Below are 23,977 nucleotides of genomic sequence, written 5' to 3' on the forward strand. Positions count from 1 at the left end.
GGTAACCTCTTGTAAACAAACAAGCAGTTTAACCCATGGAAGTTATTTATTTCTTATTTTTCTAGAAACTAAACTGATGCATCTATTTTTTAAATAAAAATCATTTAGAACAGTCATACTCCGTGATTGTTTTTAATAATTTTATGTTATTATAAAATATACAGATTCACGAGATAATATTTTTCAAAATGATAAAAAATAAATAAAATGGGCTACCCAGATCTCCCTTTTTTTTCGTTTTTTCCTCACTTCATAAATTAAATTGTTTAATTTCAATTAATTAGTTTGTTATATATAGAATAAGTTATTAACATAGTTTTGCCCTTCAAACCCTGAAGACGAATGATATTAAAACAATCAGCTTCCATCCACACTATTTCAGCGTTTGACACTATAATTGACAAAGTTTTATAATAAATGTTATAAAAAGATACATATGGTCAGGATCGAGTAAATAAAGAAACACTATAAGCAATATTAAATCTGTTTAACGAATTATGAATAATGCTGTAATCATGCCATTGGTATTACAGGAATTTCATGGACACCTCAGTGTGAGTATTATGGAACAATCAACTTTTGAGTTTCTGACATATAAGATCTTACGAGAAGATAGGATTGTGCAATGGTACCGAACAGAAATACTCTGAAAAACTACTTTCTACCAATTATATATTAAAGTTACATGCAAAGTGGTTCTTCCAGGAATTCTCGATCAACCCGATATAATCATTCCCATTCAATCATGATTGACCCGTGGGGTAAAATGGATTTCGAGTCATAAGTATCATATCATTATAAATATCATTCTTGGAAAGGATGTAGATTCTCGGTGCACCACATGTGGAGTTATAGAAACTGTAGAGAACGAGTTCACGACGTATATCGCATTTCTTGCGATATATCCAAGTATTGAGGGCTAGATGAGGAGTTTTGTGCTTGTGTCATGTCTTAACATTAGACACGCTTAACATTGTCTCCATCTCATCTTTCCCTCTGGAAATGACAGAATGTGAGATGCTACCATCATTATGTTTCAAAAATTAAACGTTTCTGATCATTAGCGGTGAACACTAATGGTTCTGCGAAGAGAAAACTTCATCACTCCGAGTAACTATTTATTTTACAAATTCTTTCGGAACCTCTTTGCAAGGAACGGCAGCAGAAACCCCTGTTTATTAACTAATCCTTGTAAGATGTGAGAAATGACACAGAAGAGAAATAGAGACAGTTACAGCACCCAGGAATCCGAGGCCAATAATTGCTCGGAATATGCGGAAATTTAAACTTTTATCCATGCAACTAAATAATACAAAAGGCAATAATAAAAACGGAAGGTAAATAGCACGTGAACCGAGCAAACGATATGAAAATCCTAACGGATAATCCTGATACAAAATTACGTAAACTATTGATTAAAAAATCATTTTTACCGAATAGTTTGCTTAAATTTAATATTCTTATCATTGTCTATTTTATATTAATACATTTTATTTCTTCTTTTCTTTCATTTGTTTATAATTTTCTTCTCACTTATTTTTACATAATTTTAATCCTACCTTAATTTACCTTTTTGTATCTTATCATCCTACTATATCAAAATATTTTTAGTTGTTTTTGTATCTTTTTGGAGGTGGCGATAGCACCGTGGTAACGCGCCTGGGTGCCAATCCAAAGGTTGAGAGTTCAAGTCCCCGGCTCTATCCGGGATTTTTCAAGCATATAATTATACAATATACACTCACAATCTCCTCAAGAGCATTTTTGAGCCCCGTTAGCCAATACCCTATTTTTGTGATTGCCACTCGGCACTCACAAAAATAGGCGTGGGAGTGACGAACCCACCCTATGAAAACCACGCGCCAATAATAATAATAATTGTATTTTTTATTCCTTTTTTTTTAGTCCTGATGAAGCTTTACATAGTGGGACGAAACATCGGCAAATAAATTATTTGTCAACTATTTTTGTTCTCTTTTGACCGCACCCATGACCATCTTCTTCATAATTTGAAATAATACAGTCAATTACTTGTATATAATATATTGTCAAGATATATTTGATCCTGAGCTTTATTCTTTCCAGACTGCACCCCTTACAAAAATACGTCCTACGATATTGGAGGGTATTGATACTAATATCGTAGGAGTACAATTCCATCATCGGGTTCGCTGCTAACACCTCTGCAGTGATGTTATAGGGACTGAGGAGGTATCGGGATTTAGGACTGATCCACTGTCAATGGAAGGTTCCCTTACAGTATTTGTACATTGCCCAGCAATTGTTGAATATTCTGGATGCCCTGTTCCACTATACTAGTGATTTCCAAAGTGGGTGCCACTGTCCCCTGGTGGGTGCTGCAGCTATGCAGGGGGTTGGTGATGGCCAGATGTGCATTTAGGGGGCGATGAATAACTACAAGTTGTCACGATCAAACATATTACTGCTGAAGAAAATATAGCCGAGGTTTACTAAAGCGTTTAGCAGAACAGTTTCATCCTTCTCATTAAGATGAGTTGGAATGAATAAACTTTTTTTTTGTATTACATTCTATTCTGAGTTCAATAAATAGTTTCATAATTTCTATGTTCAATGTTTCTAATTTACACCTTACTTTGCTATATTTTATGAAAAAGGTAGATACATCAATATATTGATCCTATTAATTGTATAAAAATTTTAAAATAATTAATTTCCAGTTTAAATAAAATTAATTGAAAGACTGAGTGTTTTTCAGGGTTATGAAAGTGTGAAAGCTCGAAGACAGTTGTTGTGAGGATATTCTTTTTATGAATGAGCCAATTTGAGGTGCCAGAGCATTGTTGTTCACCGTTTCAAAGAGATCCCTAGAGCTTACAGATATGTGAGTGAGATGTATGTACTCTCTCTCAGGGTCAGAATGAGCAAAGATCTTAAAACTAAATATTAATTATGCAACCCTTTGTGGAGTCCCTGGAGCCAGAGGACAGTAGAGAGAAGTTGGTATCACTAATGTGGCAGATAATCTGAAACGCCAGCCCATGTGCTGGGAAAATGCTCCAAATCCCTCGTTATGACACGCCGATACCAAAGGGTCAAAGATGAATTGATGAAGCTTCTTAGAAAAAGGATTTCATCTGCTTGGACCAGGTCTATTGAATTGAAACTGATGGATTCATAAGATAGGCAGTTATAGTAGCGTTCCCTAAGAATAGAGGCATGACTTTGCTTTTGGATTCAAAGGTGAGATTCGCAAGTAATGACTCGATCAGGCAGATATTGTGGAAAGGAAAAAAAAGAAAATTTATGAAAAATGCCTCCTTTTCCTAAAAGAAAAATTCCATGAGACCTTTTTAGGGAGAGAGAGTTCATCCTAAGAGGGTTTTTTAATTTCTACATTTCCGTTTATTCATAATTTCATTGATTCTATTTAGTTTAAATTGAACTTGTGTAGTAAATGCAGTATATACTATGGATCACTGGTGAAGGAAGATATGAGAGAATGGAACACAGACAATAGCCTACATATGATTGGGTGAAGTGAAAAAGGTAACTTTATTTGTAAAATCAAATTACTATTGTCCAATAAGCATTCCTAAATTAAAACTAGAAAGAAAGAAAGACAATAAGTAACATAAGAATGAATTAAAAGGCAAATTCAAAATATGAATATTGACTAGTACAATACACATTGAAAGTTCTCTACAAAACTTAACTCAATTCTATTTAATTAAACTTGTATCTGTAGGAACAGTTCTGAGATTTAAAAACTAATTAATAGATTCTTGTAAAAACTCACTCACTCACCTCTTTTCACCACTCGTCTAGACATTGGTCTTGAGTCACTTCTCAAAGATAAATTCAGGTAATGAGTAATAGATATTGTGACTTACCAATTTACTCAGCAAATTAACAAATAAAAAGTGTTAATGATGAAGGACAAAGATAAATATTTAAGTCAATTCATAAATATTTATTCAGTATATTTGGTGGAGATAAATAATGTTACATTCCAACATCATAATTCATACAAAACACCATTATATGGCATACCAGAATAGTTTAATTAAATTAATATTAATATAATTTCAATATTATTCTATTAATATAATGAAACATGGTAAGGATTTCATTAATATTGTCAACCTATATTTTATTCTTTTATTATAAATATTTATAAAAAATAATACAATATTTACAAAATAGTTTATACATTACCAAAATTACAATTCATATGAAATATCTCTGCATTATAAATCACAATAATTTAATTTAATTAAGCTACTTATAATTTCTAAAATTATTAATAATTAAAATTAAAAATTATTTCAAAAATTCTTCAGCATACTTATTCACTTTGTCAGCTATTAATTTAGCTGAATTTCCAACCAAAACCTTTTGATGGTCACCAGGAACTATGTTTACCTTAACTTTCTGGTAGCAGTGCTGTATAAACAAAGGAATGTGTGGTATTACAATATTCTAGCATTAAAATATCATTTAATTTCTAGCATATGGGTACCGTACCTTTTTGAGATCATAATCTTCACCAAGGTCTACAAAACTCTCGGCTGCTTTCAACAAATTTATTTCTCCCTTAAATTTAAATCTTGGTTCATATACATAAGAAGCATTAAGTTTCTTGCCAAATGATAAAGCACCTTCTTCAATCTCCTCTTCAGAAAAGTTTGGCATGATCTCAGCACATCGCTTTAAGCGGGAATTCCACGTGTCCAAGACCAATATTTCTTTTTGAACCTATGAAAGAATAGTTTCAGTTCTATATTGCAATCTCATTTAAAGAAGTATGGTATTTCTATCTCAGCTTTCCAATATTATACAATTTTACAAAATATTTTTAAAAATTTTATTATTTAATCTTCTGAGATTTATAAATAGCACCAATACAATTTCATACTATTATATATAGAAGATATATGATCATATAATACAAAATATGATATGGGTAACCTATATAATCCTATGGGATACATAAACCTTCCCTTATATTTATTTGGTGTCATTATCTTCTCTTGAAAGATTGTAACATGTTGTACATGGACAAATAAAAGTTATAAGTGAATTTTTTAAAGGTAAGGTCAGCAAGGCTACCATAGTGTGGGTTTCACAGCATTTTCCAATTTTAGCCATTTTTCAATGTTGTTTGATTTAGCTAATTTTTTAATCAAAATCTCCTCTTCATTCTCTTAATAAATATTTCAAAGGTAAGGTATGACTGTTAAAAAAAACGAAACTAAAACCCCTTAAAAAAACATCAACATTGTTTTCTAATGATATATAAATGCATATGGTAACGGTAACTTTTGATTACACAGTCAAAAATCAAAATGGCCTTGCTAATTTTATTTTGAGAAACGGTAGAAAAAAGTAAAATATCATCAATTTATTTATATTCATAATAAAATATGATTGATGATGTTGGTATTGGCAAGCACACAATTTGGTGTTAGTGAAATGGGATAAAAAATATGCTGTATATATAAATTATATAATCTGATACCTGTGCAAAGTCTTGATTGGCGAAAAGCATCGCAATATACGATAACCTGAAGGCATCAAAATCTTTATCAAGTCCTTTAGTCTCTTTATAGTTGTTTATATGGCTCCTAACAAAAGATGGAGACCCATCAATAAGTATAAGAGTCACCTTTTGACCACTAGTTTCAAGCTGAAGACCAATTTCAAATGCCACACCAGCTCCAAATGAATATCCAACAATCAGATATGGTCCATTTTTTTGTATAGAAGTAATATGCTGCAATAACATTTTCACTTAATTTATTTAGTCATTTAATGACACACATATTGCTCATTTAAAATGGTTATTATAAACTTTAACATTGCTCCGCTACCAATAAGCCACATTCCCCCAAATAGAGTTAAAAAAAAATTAGCAATATATAAAACTATATCTAATTTAAGCACTAAATTTTCATGGATGCATGGTTTATTTATTGATGAAACATTAGTAAATATGCATTTAATTAATTAATGTTATTTATTAATAATCATTATAATCATAGTTATTAATTTAGCTCATTTTTTTCAAACTCTACAAGCAAGCATATACCAATGTAAAGAAATGAATAATTAATGCATGAAACTATTCAGAATTAATATTAGAATGAGTATTTTTTACTTGGAGATAGTATGCAGCAAGCTGTTCTATTGAAGCCAGAGGTGCATTTTTAACACATTGCAATCCAAAAACAGTTGTTTGTAAATGGCTTGCAACTTCATTCAACATATCAACAACACCCTCGATCGGGTGAATGAAGAAAATTGGCTTTGGTGAGTCAGTTTTAGATTTTGTTTGAAGTTTGATTACAGCTTCCAAAGGAAGGATGTTTTTATAAAGAACACCATTCTGTGAAGGAAATCAAATTATTTTAAATTAGACAAATTGATTATTTTTAAGAAAGTATGGAATCTCTGGAATGGAAGAAATGTATTGTACTTGTTTTACTGATGAAGAATCTTGACATCCTCCAGATGATAGATTTTTGAGTGTGGGAAATGTTAAATTTCGGATTTCTTGGGCACTCAATACTAGATCATAGTTCCTCTCCAAGGTCTGCTTAATTTCAGATCCCATGAGGGAATCCATTCCAAGTTCTGCCAAACTTTTGCTACCACAGTTTTCAGGATCTTTTAAACCTTTAAACAAATAATAATTATTCAATTAAATGATTTAAAGATATAAGTTCTCATGATACTTTATAGGACATTTAACTTACCTAATATATTAGCAATAGCGTTCACAATACTGGCTTGACCTGCATCTTGCCCTACTTTTCCTTTTTCAGCTAGGACCATAGATGCTAATACTGGTTCTTGTAGTTGAAGGAAGTAATCGAAAGTTGATAAACAAGAAGCTATCCTTTGTGGTAATGTACCTCCAACTACAGTTTCATTACCTCCTTTCATACTATCCATGACAAGACCAACATCGCCAACTGCTCCCCATTGAATTGCAGTCTATAATGTTCAAGTTAATCAATCCATTTATTATAAACAATAAAATATTTATGGAAAATCAATACTTACTCCTGGAAGTCCTAAAGCTCTCCTAGACTCACAAATACGTTCCATTACAGAATTTGCGAAGCCATAATTGGATTGCCCTGAGTTTCCACGCCCACAAGATACAGATGAAAATGCAACAAAGTGTTCCAGTTGTTTACAGGATCGACTCACTAGATCAAGAGCTGCCGTAGCATCAACTTTAGCTCTGCAAACAGCTCTGAAATCTTCTTCAGTCAGGTTTTCCATGAATGCATCTCTAAGCACCTAAAAATATTATTTTGTATTAACTACATGCTTACAATTAATATGTTGTTTTAGATTCTAAGAGATTTTTGTAATTACTGCAGCAAGATTAAAAATTCCTCCAACTGGTCCAAGTGTTTCAGCTTCTTCGATGAGTTTTTTTGCACCCTCTGTAGAAGTACAATCTGTTCTTGAAACAACAACTTTCACACCCTTCTGTTCCCACCTCTTAATGCACAAGAATTGGAATCCATTTGTAACTCCTGATCTTGAAACAAGAACTATTTTAGTCGCTCCCCGGTTAATTAACCAATTTGCAAGCTCTAAGCCAAATCCTCCGAGACCACCTATATTTAAGAAAAACGATTGAAAAATAAATTAAAATATCTTATTAATAAAGCATAATTTGTCATTAGAAAATTCTAATTAAATAATCTTCCCACTCACCAACTAGCACATAAGACTTCTCCTGGTTCATATAAGTTCGTGGTATAGCACTAATTATTTCTTTATTAGGTATTGATTTCTGATTTGGCTCTTCATCTCTGATCCTTAACAATACTTTTCCAATATGTTTACCTGTAGCCATGAATCTATCAAAAGCAAAAATATTTCAAAAATACAAACAGAACTATCATTACATTCTATTATTCTGAATAAACATTGCTACATTTATATATTAGATTACCTGAATGACTGTTCTAGCTGATTACGATTAAATGTAGTTTGAGGAAGAGGCTTCACAGCCCCCGACTTTATTCCTTCCCTCATCAACTTAGCTACCTCTACTTTTTCCAGATCTTCTGAACCTTTTCCCATCAATGCATCTAGTAATATTCCATGAACTGTGGTATTTTTCAATAATATTGACATCCCTGAAAAAATGGATATAATTGACTACTATTTTTTTTTTTGTGTAACAGTTAGATATTTTATAAAATAAATTAATGGCTTACCTAAAGGAGAATTATTAGAGAGGTCAAGCTTTCCTATTTCCAGAAACCTCCCACCTTGAGCTAAACACCTAACAGATGCCTGAAGCTTGTCTTCTGCGAGAGAATTCAATACGAGGTCTACTCCTTTACCTTTGGTCTCAGATAAAATTAGCTGCTCAAAACTAGTGTCTCGTGAATTTCCAATGCATCTATCATTCAACTATAAAACCAAAGTTTGTAAGTATTGAATATAACTATCACACAATTACATTTTCTGGGATTCACACCTTTGGGAAATTAGCTTTGATGAACTCCCTTTTTTGCTGTGTTCCAACAGTAGTAAAGACCTTGCAACCCATGTGGAGAGCTATGTGTATAGCTGCTTGGCCAACACCTCCTGTTCCAGCATGGATTAGTACTATCTCACCTGCTTTCATTCCACCTCGGACAATTAGGGAATAATAAGCCTAGACAATAATTAATTAGAAATTTTATTTGTATAATTATTATTTCTGACTTATTTTAATAGAGTTTTATATTTCTATTATCAAACAAATAATAAATTTTATTTTAGTTACTACTGATTTAAAGTAAATATCAATAATTAGTTGCAAGTTACCGTAGCAAAGACTATAGGCACTGTAGCAGCTTGCTGTAGGCTCCAGTTGTCTGGAACTGGCCATGTAAAAAGTGGATCACATGTTACTGACATAGCAAGACCTTTAGCCTCAACGATCCCCATTACCCTTTCACCCTTTGAATTCCTTCCAGCAAACTCCAGACCAAGAACACATTCCTATAAAGCATAAAATAGCAAAACAAGATCAATATTAATGTAAAAACAGAAACAAGTATATCATTCATACCAAAACATACTTGTCCTGCTAGGTTGCCAGGAAGTGCATCAGGTGGTAATTTCCCGGAAGCTAACATAATATCTCTGAAGTTGAGTGGTGCGTAATAAACAGTGCACAGCCCTACTCCATTCGTCTCTTTTCTACATCCAAATGGAATTGTGAACATGATATACAATTATATAATAATGAGGTTCCATATTAACTTTAAGTATTAAGAACTAACCCAACTGGGGATGCAGGAGCCTGAATCCACCTTAGACTAGAAAGATCGCCTCTTGTTATAGCATTTACGAAAGCATGTTCTGTTTGAGTTACAGTGTCTTCTTGATTTGGAATTCTTAGGTGCCTGAAACTTCCCCATTCTCCTTTTGGTCCCAAAACATTCTGTAGAAGGTCCTTTTTTAATTGAAGAACATACAGAGAAGATGAGAGTGAAAACTCTTTTGCCTTGGGATCTTTAATAAAAATAGACCTGAAATAATTAAACAAATTTTATTGCAATAGATATATCATATTTTTAATTTAAAAAAACTCAACTTGAAATCATTTTAATAATTGCTATAGAACTGGAAGCATATTTACCATATTTATTCGTATTTTAATTGTAATAAGAATAAAAATTAAATTGAATCTTGATGATGAATTTCTGAATGCTTATTGTAGAAATGGTGATTATATATTCTTTTCATTCTAACCTATTATATACTTCTAATAATTTGGTAATACTTAACAAAAACATAGCATAACATTATTATTGAATTAACATCATTCAAGCATGATATAATTTACTGTAGTATTCCATTACCTCAGGTTGCTACCACCAGGTTCCTGCTTGAGACAATTGATCAACCCAATTATACCACTTGTTTCTTCACCTTGATTAACTAAAAGTATTTTAGCACCATTTTCACAGTCTTTTAACCCCTTTTTCACTTTCTCCACCCAGCTATAGTTATGGTTTGTTATTGTAATTACTATGGGTTGAATATATTGAGTTGCCTAAAAATTAAAACATTATGTTTCTTGTTTTTTTCCCTTAAACTGCTCTATTGTTAAATAAACATTTGGGTATATAATATTATCAGACCTTTCTCAGAAGAAGAAGCCCTTTTCCACCAGAAGTAAACTTGGATATCACAACCATACTGCCATAGTTGTTCTCCTGCCTATCCTCCACGAGTAGAAATGCTCCAGGTTTCAAAGAGCTGACTACAGAAGGCAGCCCATTGTAAGATAATGCACTCTTGCAAATTAATAGATGTAAATTATTGTCCACAGCTTCTGTGTAATTTTTTTTCACAACATTTACATTATAATCCTCTAAGTTGGTATAATTTTCTGGTCTGAGTGTCGCAAAACTAATGTCTGCCTGAAATAAAAGTAAATAAGAATTGAGAAGAAAGAAGTGGTAATCAATCCAATCCTATATAATTGTGATTCATATGCTGACAGCATTAGTCACTTCATGGTAAGGACGAAAACTAATAACAGAGAAATATAATGCCTATTTAAATGTCTGATAGAGAATATTTTCTTGGAGTAGAATTGCACTGAGATTTCACACTTGAGTAAATTAAAGATTCTGCACATTTCAAATATGTAATACAATTTTTGATTATTGATTGAGTCATAATAACGGTTATAATCATTAACATTCTATAAGTTGTACTGGATTCCAGAATCTAAATGGAGATAAATGCTGTGACCAGTGAAGCCACATATTTCAGTGTGATCACGATCTCAAAACTACTTTTTTTAAAGTGTTTTTTTAGAAATGGTTTTATCACTAACAATAATCTGATTATTACTAGGGTATTTATTAATTAGTGTTTGTTGTCACTGTGTTTTTTATTTAAATACTATATAATTTTTAAGTTGACTTAGACAGTAAAAATATGTTCCCTAATCAGATCTATATAATATTTTCATTGAAAAAATTACCTTTTGTCCTGCTTATAAATCTTATTTGTGTTTTATAAATCTTATTTGTGTTTCATTGGACCAAAAAAAAAAATAATAAAAATAAATAAAGGCTTGTCTTTCCGTATATATGAAAATTTGGTAAACGGATCTCACAGATCCAGCACAGCCCTCCATGAGATTCTGCTGTATGACTGATTAAGTTTTAAATATGCTATTTTTCTGAAAGCATATTATTGACTAACCTTCCAAAAATGGTCTTATTCAAAATGGTTTACATACTGATTCTTTGCACTCTATAAAGATTGGAGGTTGAATCAGAAATACAGAAAAATTGGTACAAAACTTGATACTAAACCATTGATAGATATTATCAAGGGAATTCGGCTCGTCCATTATAAACTGGAATTTAAAAATAATGAGCTCAAAGAAAAGAAGCAAGTTGCAGTAAAGAAAGAAGACCCAGATTTACTGTTTATCCAATCACTATAAGTTACTTAAATGACTATTTACTGTTATTTGGGGCTCTGTAGACAATATTTCAGAGATCAGTGGAGCTAACGGTTCCTCACTCTCATCTCCTCCTAGCTCCATGATTTTTAATTTCAAAGCTCCACCAGAGTTTTCCATCACTATTTGAAGGGCTGCCGCCATAGCATCTTCTTTCTTCATTCCCTTTGAATATTTATTCATAAATTAGTAAAATACGGGCCATAATTATTCAAAAATGAGCTTATATATAAATGCATTTTACAGCTTACTTCTTTAATGTACGGCAAGAAAACATATTTTTCTAATTTGGGTGGTGCTTGAGATTGTTGCCTTCGTGGAGCAAGGATGACTTTCAGGTTTCTAATTTCTATTCCTCCTGATTGTATAACATCAATGTCCTTTTCATATTGGACTGGGATATCTGTTAAACAACACTAACTATATCAGTTCTATGTAAATTTATCATAACAAATGTCATAAACTCTAGTATTGATAAAAATACAGTTATAAAATTATTTAAACCCAAAATATAGTCTGAAAGAAACAAATGTATTACAATAAAAAATAATAATCGATTTTCATCTTACCAACACTGTTTTCTGAAAATTGTTGGTGCTTTTTTGGGTCAATAGCTACTTGCAGAATCCTAGTAGGTAAAGCTAGCTCTCTATTGCTCCTACTTATTAAAGAAAACTGCAGCATCGTATCCATGAAACTTATCCAGTTTCCAACCCAACCAAGTTCCCCATTAGTACCTATAACATATATCAGAAGCAATACTAATGAATTTAGATTGCTAAATATTAAAACAAAAATTATAATTTAATTCAAAATATTATTTTTTATTAAATTTTTGAATTATTAAAGAGTTAGCTGCTGAAGAAAAGTGTAGAAACATGGCTACTATTACAAGGAAAAGTAGAAGGATTATAGCTCTGCAGTGGATACCAAGCCATGTTGGTATACAAGGTAATGAATAAGCTGCCAAGTTAGCTTAGCTCAGTTGTGTGGGGAATCAACCTGTTCGACCATTTTCATAGAGAACAGCAAAATCCATATAATGTTCTTATCATAAGGACAGGACAAATGCTAGAAACAAAGTTCAAGCGGAAAGTAAGAAATGGGAGAGCCTACTGAATGAGGATAAACAAATCCTCAGCAAATCAGAGGGCATGATTTGTTTCTGCCCAGTAACAGGACATGATCTGCTCCAAAAACACCTCCATTGAGTAGGCGTCGCAGATTTACTGACATGCCCTCTATGCAACATTGGTGATATGGGTGGAATCCTAATGTGTATAGGTCTAACAAATATTCAACAAGATGCAAACCAATTCAAGGCTAAGGTAAACTTATATTTCAAAATATTTTTGAATTTAGTTATTTTAAGCAAATTTTTTATGTGTGTTGTAATCATCAAGATCTGGATTTTACACAAATGTATGTATTTTACACAAACAATGCAGAAACAAATCAATGAAATAATTTACCATCAATAATTTACTTCCTAAAATATGGATTATTTTTATTACTTACCTCCTCCAGTTATTTTTTAAACAATACAATCAGTTTCAATTTCAGTTTGTTGCTTACATCATTTTCAAGCAGTAATATTAAATAGTGATAAGAAAAGGTTATTACAAAAATTCTATAGATTCCTTGTTCTGGAAAATATTACTAAAACTTTAAATGGGAAGGATTCAGTTGCTCTCATTGACATTAACAACAACTAGATAAATTTAAGGGAATATAAATTTTTACCCAAATGTGATTGTTGATGTAGAAAGATCATCTAATAATTATTAAAATATTCTGAATAATGGAAGATTAGGATCTGTTTAAACAAAGTTAGAAATGTATCTAGTGATTAATAGTAATATAGGATCTGTCATTAATTAATTCATTTGCATTTTATTTATTTTGGTTATATTAGTTTTTAATTATTACTAAATTTTTTATTAATAATATTACTTTTATATTACTTTCATATTTTAATTTTTCAAAATTGTCTCTTGCTATGTTTTTATTGATTTTTAATAAATTTACTTAATTACTGTTTTTTATTTGTTATGTCTTTTAATTATTTCTAAATTAATTTTTTTTTTAATATTATCAATTAGATTCTTGAAATATAATTATTACTGGTTTTATTTAGTAACTAATTTCAAGTTGGTATGATTTTGATTTTTAAAAAGTGTTTCATATTTTCTTTTTAACTATTCATATATTATTATAAGATTTTTTTGCCAATTCTTGTTTGTCACATAATATTTTAATTATTTTCATATTTTAGTTTATGAAAAAAATACAGCAATATTTGAAATAATTTAATTTTTCATTTAATTTAATTTTTCAATTTAATTTCATTTAATTTTTATTTCCTCTAATTTCTTTCTTTGTTTAGTACTTTTATATGCATACTAGCAGTATATTTGAATATTTTAGCCATCCTATTACATTTCTGGAAACTTTTGGCTTCACAGATTTTGTTTTTTTATTGCATATTTTATGTGTATGCAATTTATTATTTTATATGGCATATTATTAGGATATTTAATGTAAAAATTTGTGCTTTGGTTATTATACATTTAGATAAAACCAATAAATGCTAGTTTTACGCTGTTTTTTCTGTGACTATTAGTTGTGAAATGAATTTTCTGTTAGAATGTAAAGTCCAGTTTTCTTAATAAATTGGCTCTCAGTGCCTTACAAACAGTGCTGTTCGTTATCACATAGCATATTTCGGATCGATGCACCTGCATCTATTGGTATTGATGTCTTTTCCAAATCTGTGTAGTTTGATGTGAAAATCACCAAGTCCATTAAGTATTTTGGAAACCCAGTAGTTCTCAAGGATCCATCAGCCAATATGACTGGACAGGGGGAAAATACTTTCTTAAAGTACTCCAATTGAGGTTAGTCGCCTCCTACCAGTCGCATTCCTCAGTGGTGTCCAAAAATAATATCCTAAAAGTATCCTCAGACCCCTGATGTTCAAGTTTATAGGGTTTTACTCTATTAAACTTTCCTCTCAAGAAGATGGTTTGAGTTTTGACAACAACTATTTCGGAAAAATTTGATTTTATGAAAATTGCAACTCTGTTTAACAGTATAACTTCAAATGGATAGTGTATTTGCAAAAAGTTCTCATGGATCATAGAGTCCTTGAAAAGGAATCTATATTGCTGTCTCAGTTCAACAGTATAACATCTCAAGAAATGCTTATTTTAAGATATGCATATAATCTTAGGAATAAAACTAAGATCTATATAGTTCAAAACTGTAATATCTTGAAATATTTTTTACTTAGATTTTATGATATATGCTTTACTATGATTCTGTGTTTTACTGAATAGGTCTCACCCTTTTTGCTAAGATTACATACATATCTCAAAACAACAACTACACAGTTCAACTGGGACAGCAATATTTCCGTTATTTCTTTTTTATAAAGCAGCTAAATAGGGCTTAGTGAGCCCAAGCAGTCTGGGACAAAGGTTTCAGAATGTTTGGTTTCGAATATTGTGGGTTCAAATCCTGCCTGGGATTTCCTAGAGGTCCTGAGAAATGAATCTTAACAAATGCGAGAATCCATTCTGGAGCTGCATACGTCTTCAGTGCAAGACTTGTGCTAAAAAAAGGGGAGTTAGTTGACACTACACTGCAGAGACAGTTTTAAAGTATAAAACGTTTCTAAAAATACCCGGTTAATAAATATTAAATTTGAAAAAATCATAAAACTTAAAAAAGAACTCCACATATTTATGTATGTTTTACTTACCATTTATATCAGATTTCTTTATCCCCTTAAAAAATCCACCATATTCATATCCCCTAAGTCGCAATTCTTTATAGATGTCTTCCGTAGTTAGTTGGAACTTGGTATTTAAAGATGAGGTTTTCAAGGCTAGGCCTTGCCAGTTTTCCATTGGGCGAACAGTACCTGTAACCACTGTGGAACCACCTTCACACAGTTCAAATTGGCCTGAACCATCGAAAATACTAATTGCAAATTTCACTGATCCTGGAAGAAGTAAGAATGTATCATTTTTGATAATTGAAATTAATTTTAGTTTCAGTTTGGTTTTATTTAAACTTAAATTATTAGAAATGATAATGTTTGGGAAATATTGAAAAATTTACCTTCTTTTGGCATAATAGTGGCTCTGTGGAAATGAATGTTTTCTAAAATGATGGGAGTTTCTTCCATTTGCGTTCCTTGTACTTTTGCAAAAGTTTTCCAAACCAAGGTCTAGAGGAAAAAATATAATATAGTTGCCAGAAAAAATCACTTAAACATTAATATTTTGGATAATACAACTTACCAGATAACCAGTTGCCGGGAAGAGTACCCTTCCATCTATAGTATGGCCCATAATGAAACTGTCAGTTTCCTTGTTTACATCAATTTCTATGACACACTCTCCTGATTTTGAGCTTTGCTGAAAACAGTATATTTGATGTTAATGGTATTATTTTATAGTAAGATTGTGTGAAAGAAACACTTAATAAAGCAATATAAAATAAATACCTTTGCAAAAAGAGGCACTTGCCATTCGATTGAGTGGTCCCATTTCAACATGGGTGAGATCATAGGTGTTCCCCTCCCAACTGGATAAGAAACTCTAGGGTAGAGACACTTTAAATTTAAAGCAATTCCTTCATTGTGAATCCTAAATGGAGAAAAGTGCAACATGATACAAATGTATTAGTAATCCATAGTAGGAGAAATAGAGAAGGTGGCTGTACTCACTTTCCTATATTTCTTAAAAAATTACCAACATCATCTGGAACCTCTTTCTTTACTAATCCTACAACAGAACATTTTGGAAGAGATCTCTTCAGCACTGCTTGCAAGAGACTGTGAGGAGCTATTTCAATAACAACTGCTCCATCAGGAATATGGGAAACTCCTTCATGGAAAAGGACAGGACTCAACAGGTTATTGACATGGTATGCAGCAGAAGATGATGAGGCAAGTTCAGAGGACCATGCTGACTCTGGTATCGACGTGGAGATCCACCTCTTTGTTCTAGGTTTCGGAATGGGTATTATCTAAGCAGAGTAAATTTTTTACTAATTATGTAAATATCATTGTTTAAAAACAACTATGTGTAACAAATAATTTGCTTACTTTCTCAAGATTGGCTCTAAGTTGAGGTCCTGCATCTGCTATGTATTTGGAATGAAAAGCGAATCCAGAACTGTTTACTTTTCTATTGAATACTCCTTGAGCCGATAGTTTTTCCAAGAATGGATCTAATATATCTGCGGGAGCGGATATGGTAACATTGTCTCCACTATTATGGCAAGCAGCTACAATTCCTTTAGGTAACCTTTTATTTACTTCTTCCCAGGACAGACCTTAAAAATCAGTACTTTCATTAATTGTAAAGATGTATAATGTTCTGCTCCATCTAAATATAGAAGTGAGGCCTCACATTTTATTTAAGAGTATTGAATTCATTAACAAAATACAAAATTATATCTGCTCATGTGGAAGATTACCTATGGCAGCCATGCACCCTGGTTTCAGATTTGATTCTGAAATGCTCTTCCCCCTCCAGTATGCCGCTAGGATCGTCTGCTCGGCAGTAAAAGCTCCATCTGCATAAGCACATCCTAATTCTCCAACAGAATGTCCAACGATTCCATCAGGATTCAATCCCAACTCCTTCAGTACATCAACTAGCCCGATCTATGTCAAAATTTCATAAATAACTGTGGTTCAAGGTATCAATCTTTGTTATTGTATGGAGTGGTTCGTACCTGTACTGCGGCGATAGCTATGAAGGAGTTGAGTATGTTATCAAAGGTCTCAGGTTGGCTGCTATTGATGATCTGCATGAGATCAACTCCTTCTTCTTGCAGGGCTGCTGCACATTTGTTGATGGCCTTTGCAAAAGGCTCTAGTGCCATTAGACCCTTTCCCATCCCAGGCCATTGTGATCCCATTCCGGAGAACACATACCACAATTCTCTTCCATCAGAATTTACCAATTCCTTTAAAATGAAGAAGGATTTAGCAGAATTGATAGACCTTACAAAATGTATTGCTATAAAAACTGAAAATGCACAAGTCTAAAATATTAAAAATGCTTAAGTTATAATAAAAAGTTCAGCTAGGCAATTTTTTAACACTACTTAATTACTCCTTTTATAGTTTGGCAGACCTCACCCTAAACTATGTAGGAAGCAACTACCTTTTTAAGTTTTCCTCAACAGGAAAAAATAACAAATAATGTTGTACACTGTTTTTTAATTTGTGTTCCAATTTCGCTAAAATTAAAATTTAGTGTTGACCAGATCTACCGAAAACAGTCCAACTAGATATTTATTGAAAATCCATCTAGATTGTGTTTCATTTGTTCAAGATCGTAAAAATTAGTCAGAGGGAGTTCTTGTATTTGATTAGGATTTAACGTCCTTAATTCTAGGACAGGTTGGACGAATTACCTTATAGGTTGTAATTCTATTCTACCGATTCCCACTCCAGTTAAGACAGTAGTTTAGATGTGCTAATTCTGTTTACCCTATTGGGAGCAAATAGAAAAGTAGAGGTTAGCTTTTATTTTTTAATGATGTCCAGGAGTGTAATGACTTTTTACGTATCTATAATATGTTTCTAATTCGGAAGGTGTTTTGCGTACAGCAGTGTATTTCACAAAAACGAAAAAAGAAAAATGGACACTCGACGAAGTTGAACTCAAGGTTGATAAATTTCAAATGGAATAACATGTTAATTCTACTATCTTATTACATTGACGTTTCATCAACAACAAAATATTCAAGCAACGAAAATACACGATAGTAAAGATATCAAATAAATATGTCTTACAGATATCTCGTTGTACGGTTCATCTTCTAAGATCACAAAACCTCGGTGAGTATGACCTGGAATGTTAATTTTGTGGATGTCATGTATCAGAGCTATGAACTCATCATCCATACGGTATGGTAGAATCTGAAAACAAAAATTAATGAATCATATTTTGATTTTTCCTGCTAACATATTTTGAAAACTGGCATTTAAAAAAGGTTAATTAAGATTATTAAATAAGACCAATAAAAGTAGTGACTCTCACGCTGTTCAAGAGATGTTTGACAGCTTCCTGGGTTCTTCCTGAAACTGCAACTAGTCTTGCGATTTTCCTCGTCTTCGAGCTAACTTTTGATCTTTTATGTGATTTCAAAAGGACATGTGCATTAGCTCCACCAAATCCGAATGAATTTATTGCTACATAATCTCCATCCCATGGAGTATTTTTATCTACAACCTAGAAAGCATGGTATGATTATGAACGCGTTATTATACTTAGGGTTTAAGTTCACCGAAATTAATAACTGCTGCAACTGAGTTATCAGGGATGATAGCATTATAAAACAATTACAACAATAGATACCTTCAGCCTACCCTCCTTCAGGCCAGGTATGTTGGTGTTGGGCTCTTCAAAGTACAAGTTCCCTGGGATGACTCCTGTCTCCATGGCTATTATCACTTTGGCCAACGAGCTCATCCCGGCCGCAGCTTCTGCATGTCCCATATTGGACTTAACACTCCCGAGTAAGAGAGGGTCTTTCCTATTCTTGCAGAAAACTTCGTCAATAGTATTCACTTCTTCTGGGTCACCGACCTGAAAAAATTAGTTAAATTACATAACCCATAAAAATGCGTAAAGAGAAAGTTGAAACAAGATAACTAAATTTAAATTTTGAATGGTTACAAAAATTGAAGTATTATTATAGGCATACATTGAGAAGTGAAAAAGATAAAAATGAATTTCAGAGAATAAATTGGGTAAACCCATTGTAGATAGTACAGTTTAATGATACGGTTTAACACGAATGTTGCCATTGCCCTTCTAGAGTAAAATTAACTATATAAAACAAGTTAAAGCTTTAATTTTTACTCTTTTTTTTGCAATAAATGCAGTACCTTTAACATCACTATAATTGATTATGCTTTGTCTTGATATTTGAAATAAAAAATAGAGATGATTTGAAAGGATTTGAGTAGAGAAGTTGCCTTTAAAGAAACATGCAACTCGATTTTCTCAAGAACTATCGATATAAATTCAGTTTCAGAAACAATTGATTATTACTTTGGTCCCAGTGCCATGAGCCTCCACGTATGACACCTGCTCTGGTTTCACAGGTATTCCGTTGAAGACGTCTTCTATGAGTCGCTTCTGCATCGCGCCAGCTGGGTATGTTATTCCCTGCTCTTTGAACCCGTCGGTATTTGTTTTCGTTTTTACAATGGTAGAGTAGATCCTCCGCGCGTCGTTGGTTTTTTGTAAGAATAGTACAGCTGTGGTCTCGCTGCGGACATATCCGTCACCTGCAGTGTTTAACGGCTTGATTAAAAAAAACAACATATTTTCCAATTTTATTTATATAAATCTATCTCTATTAAACATGCAAATTAGGCCATAATATAATTGAAACACCTTCTTCACATCTTAAAACATTTATTCATGATGTTTCGTCAGCATTTATTCAGGATCGTGGGATCCTCTACAGAACTGGAAAAACGTCAACAAATATACATTGGTCCTGTCAAACTATTATCTAATATCTATCAAGTCATGTCAGTACTTTAAAAACCTTTCTTGCCTAATTAGTTGACCCCGATTCTCCAAACCATCTTGCAGACCACATTAACAACAATATTATTATTAATGTACCATATTATATAATATTAGGTGCATCGTGAAACGCTCCCCCAGATAATTTTCGACAGTTAGGTAACTATTATTATTTAAAATTCCCCTTGCTCGTTTTATATTCTATGTATAGAGTAATAACCCTATAGAAAATATTCTTCAACATATTTATTTTCGTGCCTAAATTATGACAAAATTAAAAACTTTCCCATCATTATTGTTTGTACATACCATTAGACTTGCGGCATATTTTGGTGTTTTTACATACCTTAACTTATCTTATTGAATATTTATGATTTTCCTCTTCCTGGCCATTTTTAAGATTGGTAAAAGTCAATCCGTCCAGGCCGAAAGCGAACCAGCGCCATTGCAGTTTCAAAGTTCCAAAATGACATTCGCCTAGAGGCCATTATAGTATTATAGTAGCTAAGTGAGTTAAGGTGACGGTTCGATTTCGGCATAGACCAGTGGAATAAAAACTCCACTCTCGTTAGAATAGGTTAGTTACCTTTGGTGTAATTCTCACTCCCTACCCTATAAGTCAGAAATGGCCAGCTAGATGTGAACAAAAAAAACTAAACTCGCTTACTGTTCTACTTATTGTAAAACACTTAACTAATTTTATCCGTTTTCTGATTTATGCTACTTTTCTCGCTCTCACTATATTTCATAGCCTCGGCATCGCAGCTCCCCGAAATAAGTTTGGTTTGAGATTAGATTTAAATTTAACCAAAGGGGATATTACCTTCTGTTCCAGGATCAGCTCTGCTTCAACTTTGTTATAATTATCTACGCTACTATAGAATACTAATGTTGAATTGTTTTTTATCGTGTCACATAAAAAGATAGTGTTGGTTAAAACTCGTTTAACAACGAGGTTACATTATGGCCATTAAAAACTCACCAGTGGAATCGAAAGCTCTACAAGTCCCACGTGGGCTCAGCATGCTAAGCCTCTGGAATTGCAATGAAGTGTGTGGCTTGATGAGGAGGTTGACGCCTCCAACTATGGCCGCATCGCAATCCCCGCGTTGGATAGCTGTTACAGCTTGTTGGAGGGCGAACAGCGCTGACGAGCATGCCGTGTCGAGACAATAGCTCGGACCTATAAAATCATTTTTAATTTTCTGAAGTTAAATATTGATCATCGTAATTCTTGAATTGTTATTTTATACCTTTCAAGTCGAAGACGTAGGCTACTCTGTTGGCAATCATTGCTCTAGAAGTACCGGTAAGAGAGTAACCGGTAAACGTGTCTGGGTCTTGTGCAAAGTACTCTTGGGCTTCGCTGAATGTTTGGCCGATAAAGACGCCTGTCTTGGAACCACGCAGTTCCTGAGGATTCATTCCTTTCAACAAACGTAAAGTTCATTGATTACTTGTTTAACTATAGGAACAGTATTTATAAAAATCCCAACTAAGAGTTACCTGCATCGACAATAGCTTCAAAGGTAAGTTCTAAAAGATGGCGCAGTTGTGGATCCATTACATCGGCCTGCTTTGCGTGTACACCGAAAAAGGAAGCATCAAATCTAGATATGTCTTTTAACTTACCATTTCGTTTTGGGAGACCAAACAGACCTACAAATTATTATGCAACATTATTATTTATTACAAGCGATATATCTAGTCACGAAAAAAAAACATTAGGATAGTTACAATTTTTTATGACATTTAGTTAAAATAATTTATGGAAAATATTGAAGTTAAAATCCATGATATAATAAATGGCTAATTCTAATTACTTATAAAATTCAGTATGAAATAATTTAATTGCCGTACCAGGTGGCCATCTTCGGTCGTCTTCAGTGACCATGTCTTTTCCAGCAAAGAGATTTTCCCGGAATTCATCAATGTTGTCGCTCTCAGGAAACCTTCCAGAGATTCCCGTGATGACAACTTCCGGACCAAACATCTTTCTGATGTAAAGTGTCTGAAAAATTAGTTCATTGAATAAAATAAGAAAAAAAAACTTGTTATTCAGAAAACCTTTGTAATCATTAGTGATCAAATTTTGTAATAATTGGCCACACATGTACGAAAACGTTTGACAGGTCAATCCTAAGGATTTTGCAGACCAGATCGGCAGTTGTATAGATTAATAAGTGGAATGTGTGTATTTTTATTTTTAACAAACAATATTGATTCAGTCATATTCTAATTCTTTAGCAATCTTTCACTTCATTAGCATGCTTGATTCTTATTTTTGAAAGTCACTTAGGAGGTCTGACAAGAAATTATATTTTAGGCTGGCAGTGGTTGTCAATACAAATAAATTGCCCAAAATAAAAGTTCATTTAACAATCAGGAATCATATTAAACTTTTTTATTGGAAGGAATTCCAATATTAATAATCAAAATTCTAATCAGATTTGGCTCCCACTGTTCACGTATTTTTGTTTTTTTAAGACTGAAACCAATTTTATTAATATTATAGTTGTTCTTGATTTGTTAAGACCAAACAAAATAATCTACTCTAAACTTGGTTTTGGGACCTGTTAGGCAGTAGCTACTTATGGTCGAGTTCAATTGGTTATGCAGAATGTGGTTTGGTTTCGATGCTAAGACTGGAACATGAGAGGAAACTGCTCAGGACGCGAATGCCTAGTGATTCTTTCCACCCATGTGGCTTAGAAAACGTTAGATTGTGGAATCATGTTATTAATGACCCTTGTTTATGGTGAATGGGCTAGGTTCAATTTCCACCTTAATCTATAATTATTTCACAATGAAATAAATTAAGTATAAACGTTGTTTGGGCATGAGACCAGATTGACTAGGCTAATTGTAGACCCTGGAGATGACAAACAAAGCTTATCAGAGAATACTCTGCCTAGCCAATTGTTCTATCTATTCTTATAATGATTTTAGACATTCTATCGTTTGGTGCGATTGAAAAGGAAACATTAATCACTGCTGTTTCGAATCATATCTGATGTGATTTTATCCCAAGATAAGATTCGAAACGAGTGATCAGGATCAGAGTGCCTAAATACAGGCAAAGAAAGAGGAGATATATAGAAAATGTATTCCTTATCTACAGAAAAAATATATAAAAGTATTTGGCGAGAGACGATTTTTGGTGAAAGGTAGTTGGTCCGAAAGTAGAAGAACCATTCCTCCATAAGTGAATTTTTGGAGATGTTGGATGTTGAGAGGAAGCAGTTTCAAAGCATGGCGGAAACCATTGTTCTGGACTCACTGGGAATATTACATCACCATTTATATTAGGCTTTAGTGTCACCTTTATGAATCGAAGTGGAAAGAAAAAAAACGTATTCGATCATTCTCAAATAATTAACTCTCATCCCTTTTAATATTGTTGATTGATCGGTATCAACACAGTTGAGTAGCCGCACTTTTTTTTAGTTCCTCTTCACTAATTTAAGATCTAGTATAAGTTCACTCAGGATGAGACTTATCTGGGTGAAAACACCTAAATTATATTGGGATGTGCATTAATGGCCGAAGTGCCTCGTATTCAGGTTCGATAAAAAAAATAAAACTAGTTCTACTAATGATCCTAAAAAAAGTGACCTGTTTTCGCGATCTATTAGCTGTGGATTGCGTGAGAGGAACTGGGGGTTTATGCTACCTTAGTCGAGGACGACTGCTAAATACAAATAGTTCTATTATTACGTACCTTTCGTTAATCCAAAACGTCTTTTTCTGAAGGTATGTCGATGCAGGCGTTATCTTTTCAGATGCACTTTCTGAAAACCTTTTTTCGCTTTCGCTATCCTTATCTGTATAGAGACTTTTAACTTTCAATAGCCAGAAAATAGAACCGGAGAAGAGATGCACTAAGACGAGGCACAGAAACTGGGAAGCAGTCTAT

The 23,977-nt window shown here is 32.8% G+C and overlaps 1 protein-coding gene across 1 annotated transcript; it reads right to left on the reverse strand.

The window, feature by feature from the left end:
* Positions 1 to 4,135: 4,135 nt before the first annotated feature.
* Positions 4,136 to 23,977, reverse strand: LOC106689658 (fatty acid synthase). Its single transcript, XM_014434763.2, has 37 exons — positions 23,783 to 23,977; positions 21,922 to 22,072; positions 21,568 to 21,720; positions 21,315 to 21,488; positions 21,044 to 21,244; positions 19,576 to 19,814; positions 18,877 to 19,107; positions 18,559 to 18,750; positions 18,312 to 18,437; positions 17,243 to 17,476; positions 16,982 to 17,171; positions 16,608 to 16,837; positions 16,227 to 16,528; positions 16,005 to 16,146; positions 15,799 to 15,915; positions 15,617 to 15,725; positions 15,255 to 15,497; positions 12,061 to 12,228; positions 11,743 to 11,894; positions 11,495 to 11,656; positions 10,149 to 10,430; positions 9,867 to 10,060; positions 9,285 to 9,533; positions 9,081 to 9,201; positions 8,824 to 9,000; positions 8,492 to 8,671; positions 8,226 to 8,424; positions 7,958 to 8,144; positions 7,717 to 7,862; positions 7,369 to 7,616; positions 7,048 to 7,290; positions 6,738 to 6,978; positions 6,458 to 6,657; positions 6,140 to 6,367; positions 5,501 to 5,755; positions 4,507 to 4,737; positions 4,136 to 4,425 (listed from the first exon to the last, which is right to left on the reverse strand). The coding sequence occupies exons 2-37, from the start codon at positions 22,052 to 22,054 to the stop codon at positions 4,303 to 4,305; spliced, it is 7,002 nt and encodes a 2,333-aa protein (XP_014290249.1). The 5' UTR covers positions 22,055 to 22,072; positions 23,783 to 23,977; the 3' UTR covers positions 4,136 to 4,302.

The sequence above is a fragment of the Halyomorpha halys genome, unplaced genomic scaffold (assembly GCF_000696795.3).
Source record: "Halyomorpha halys isolate HHAL.00 unplaced genomic scaffold, Hhal_1.1 Scaffold1424.1, whole genome shotgun sequence".
Classification (NCBI taxonomy): Eukaryota; Metazoa; Arthropoda; class Insecta; order Hemiptera; family Pentatomidae; genus Halyomorpha; species Halyomorpha halys.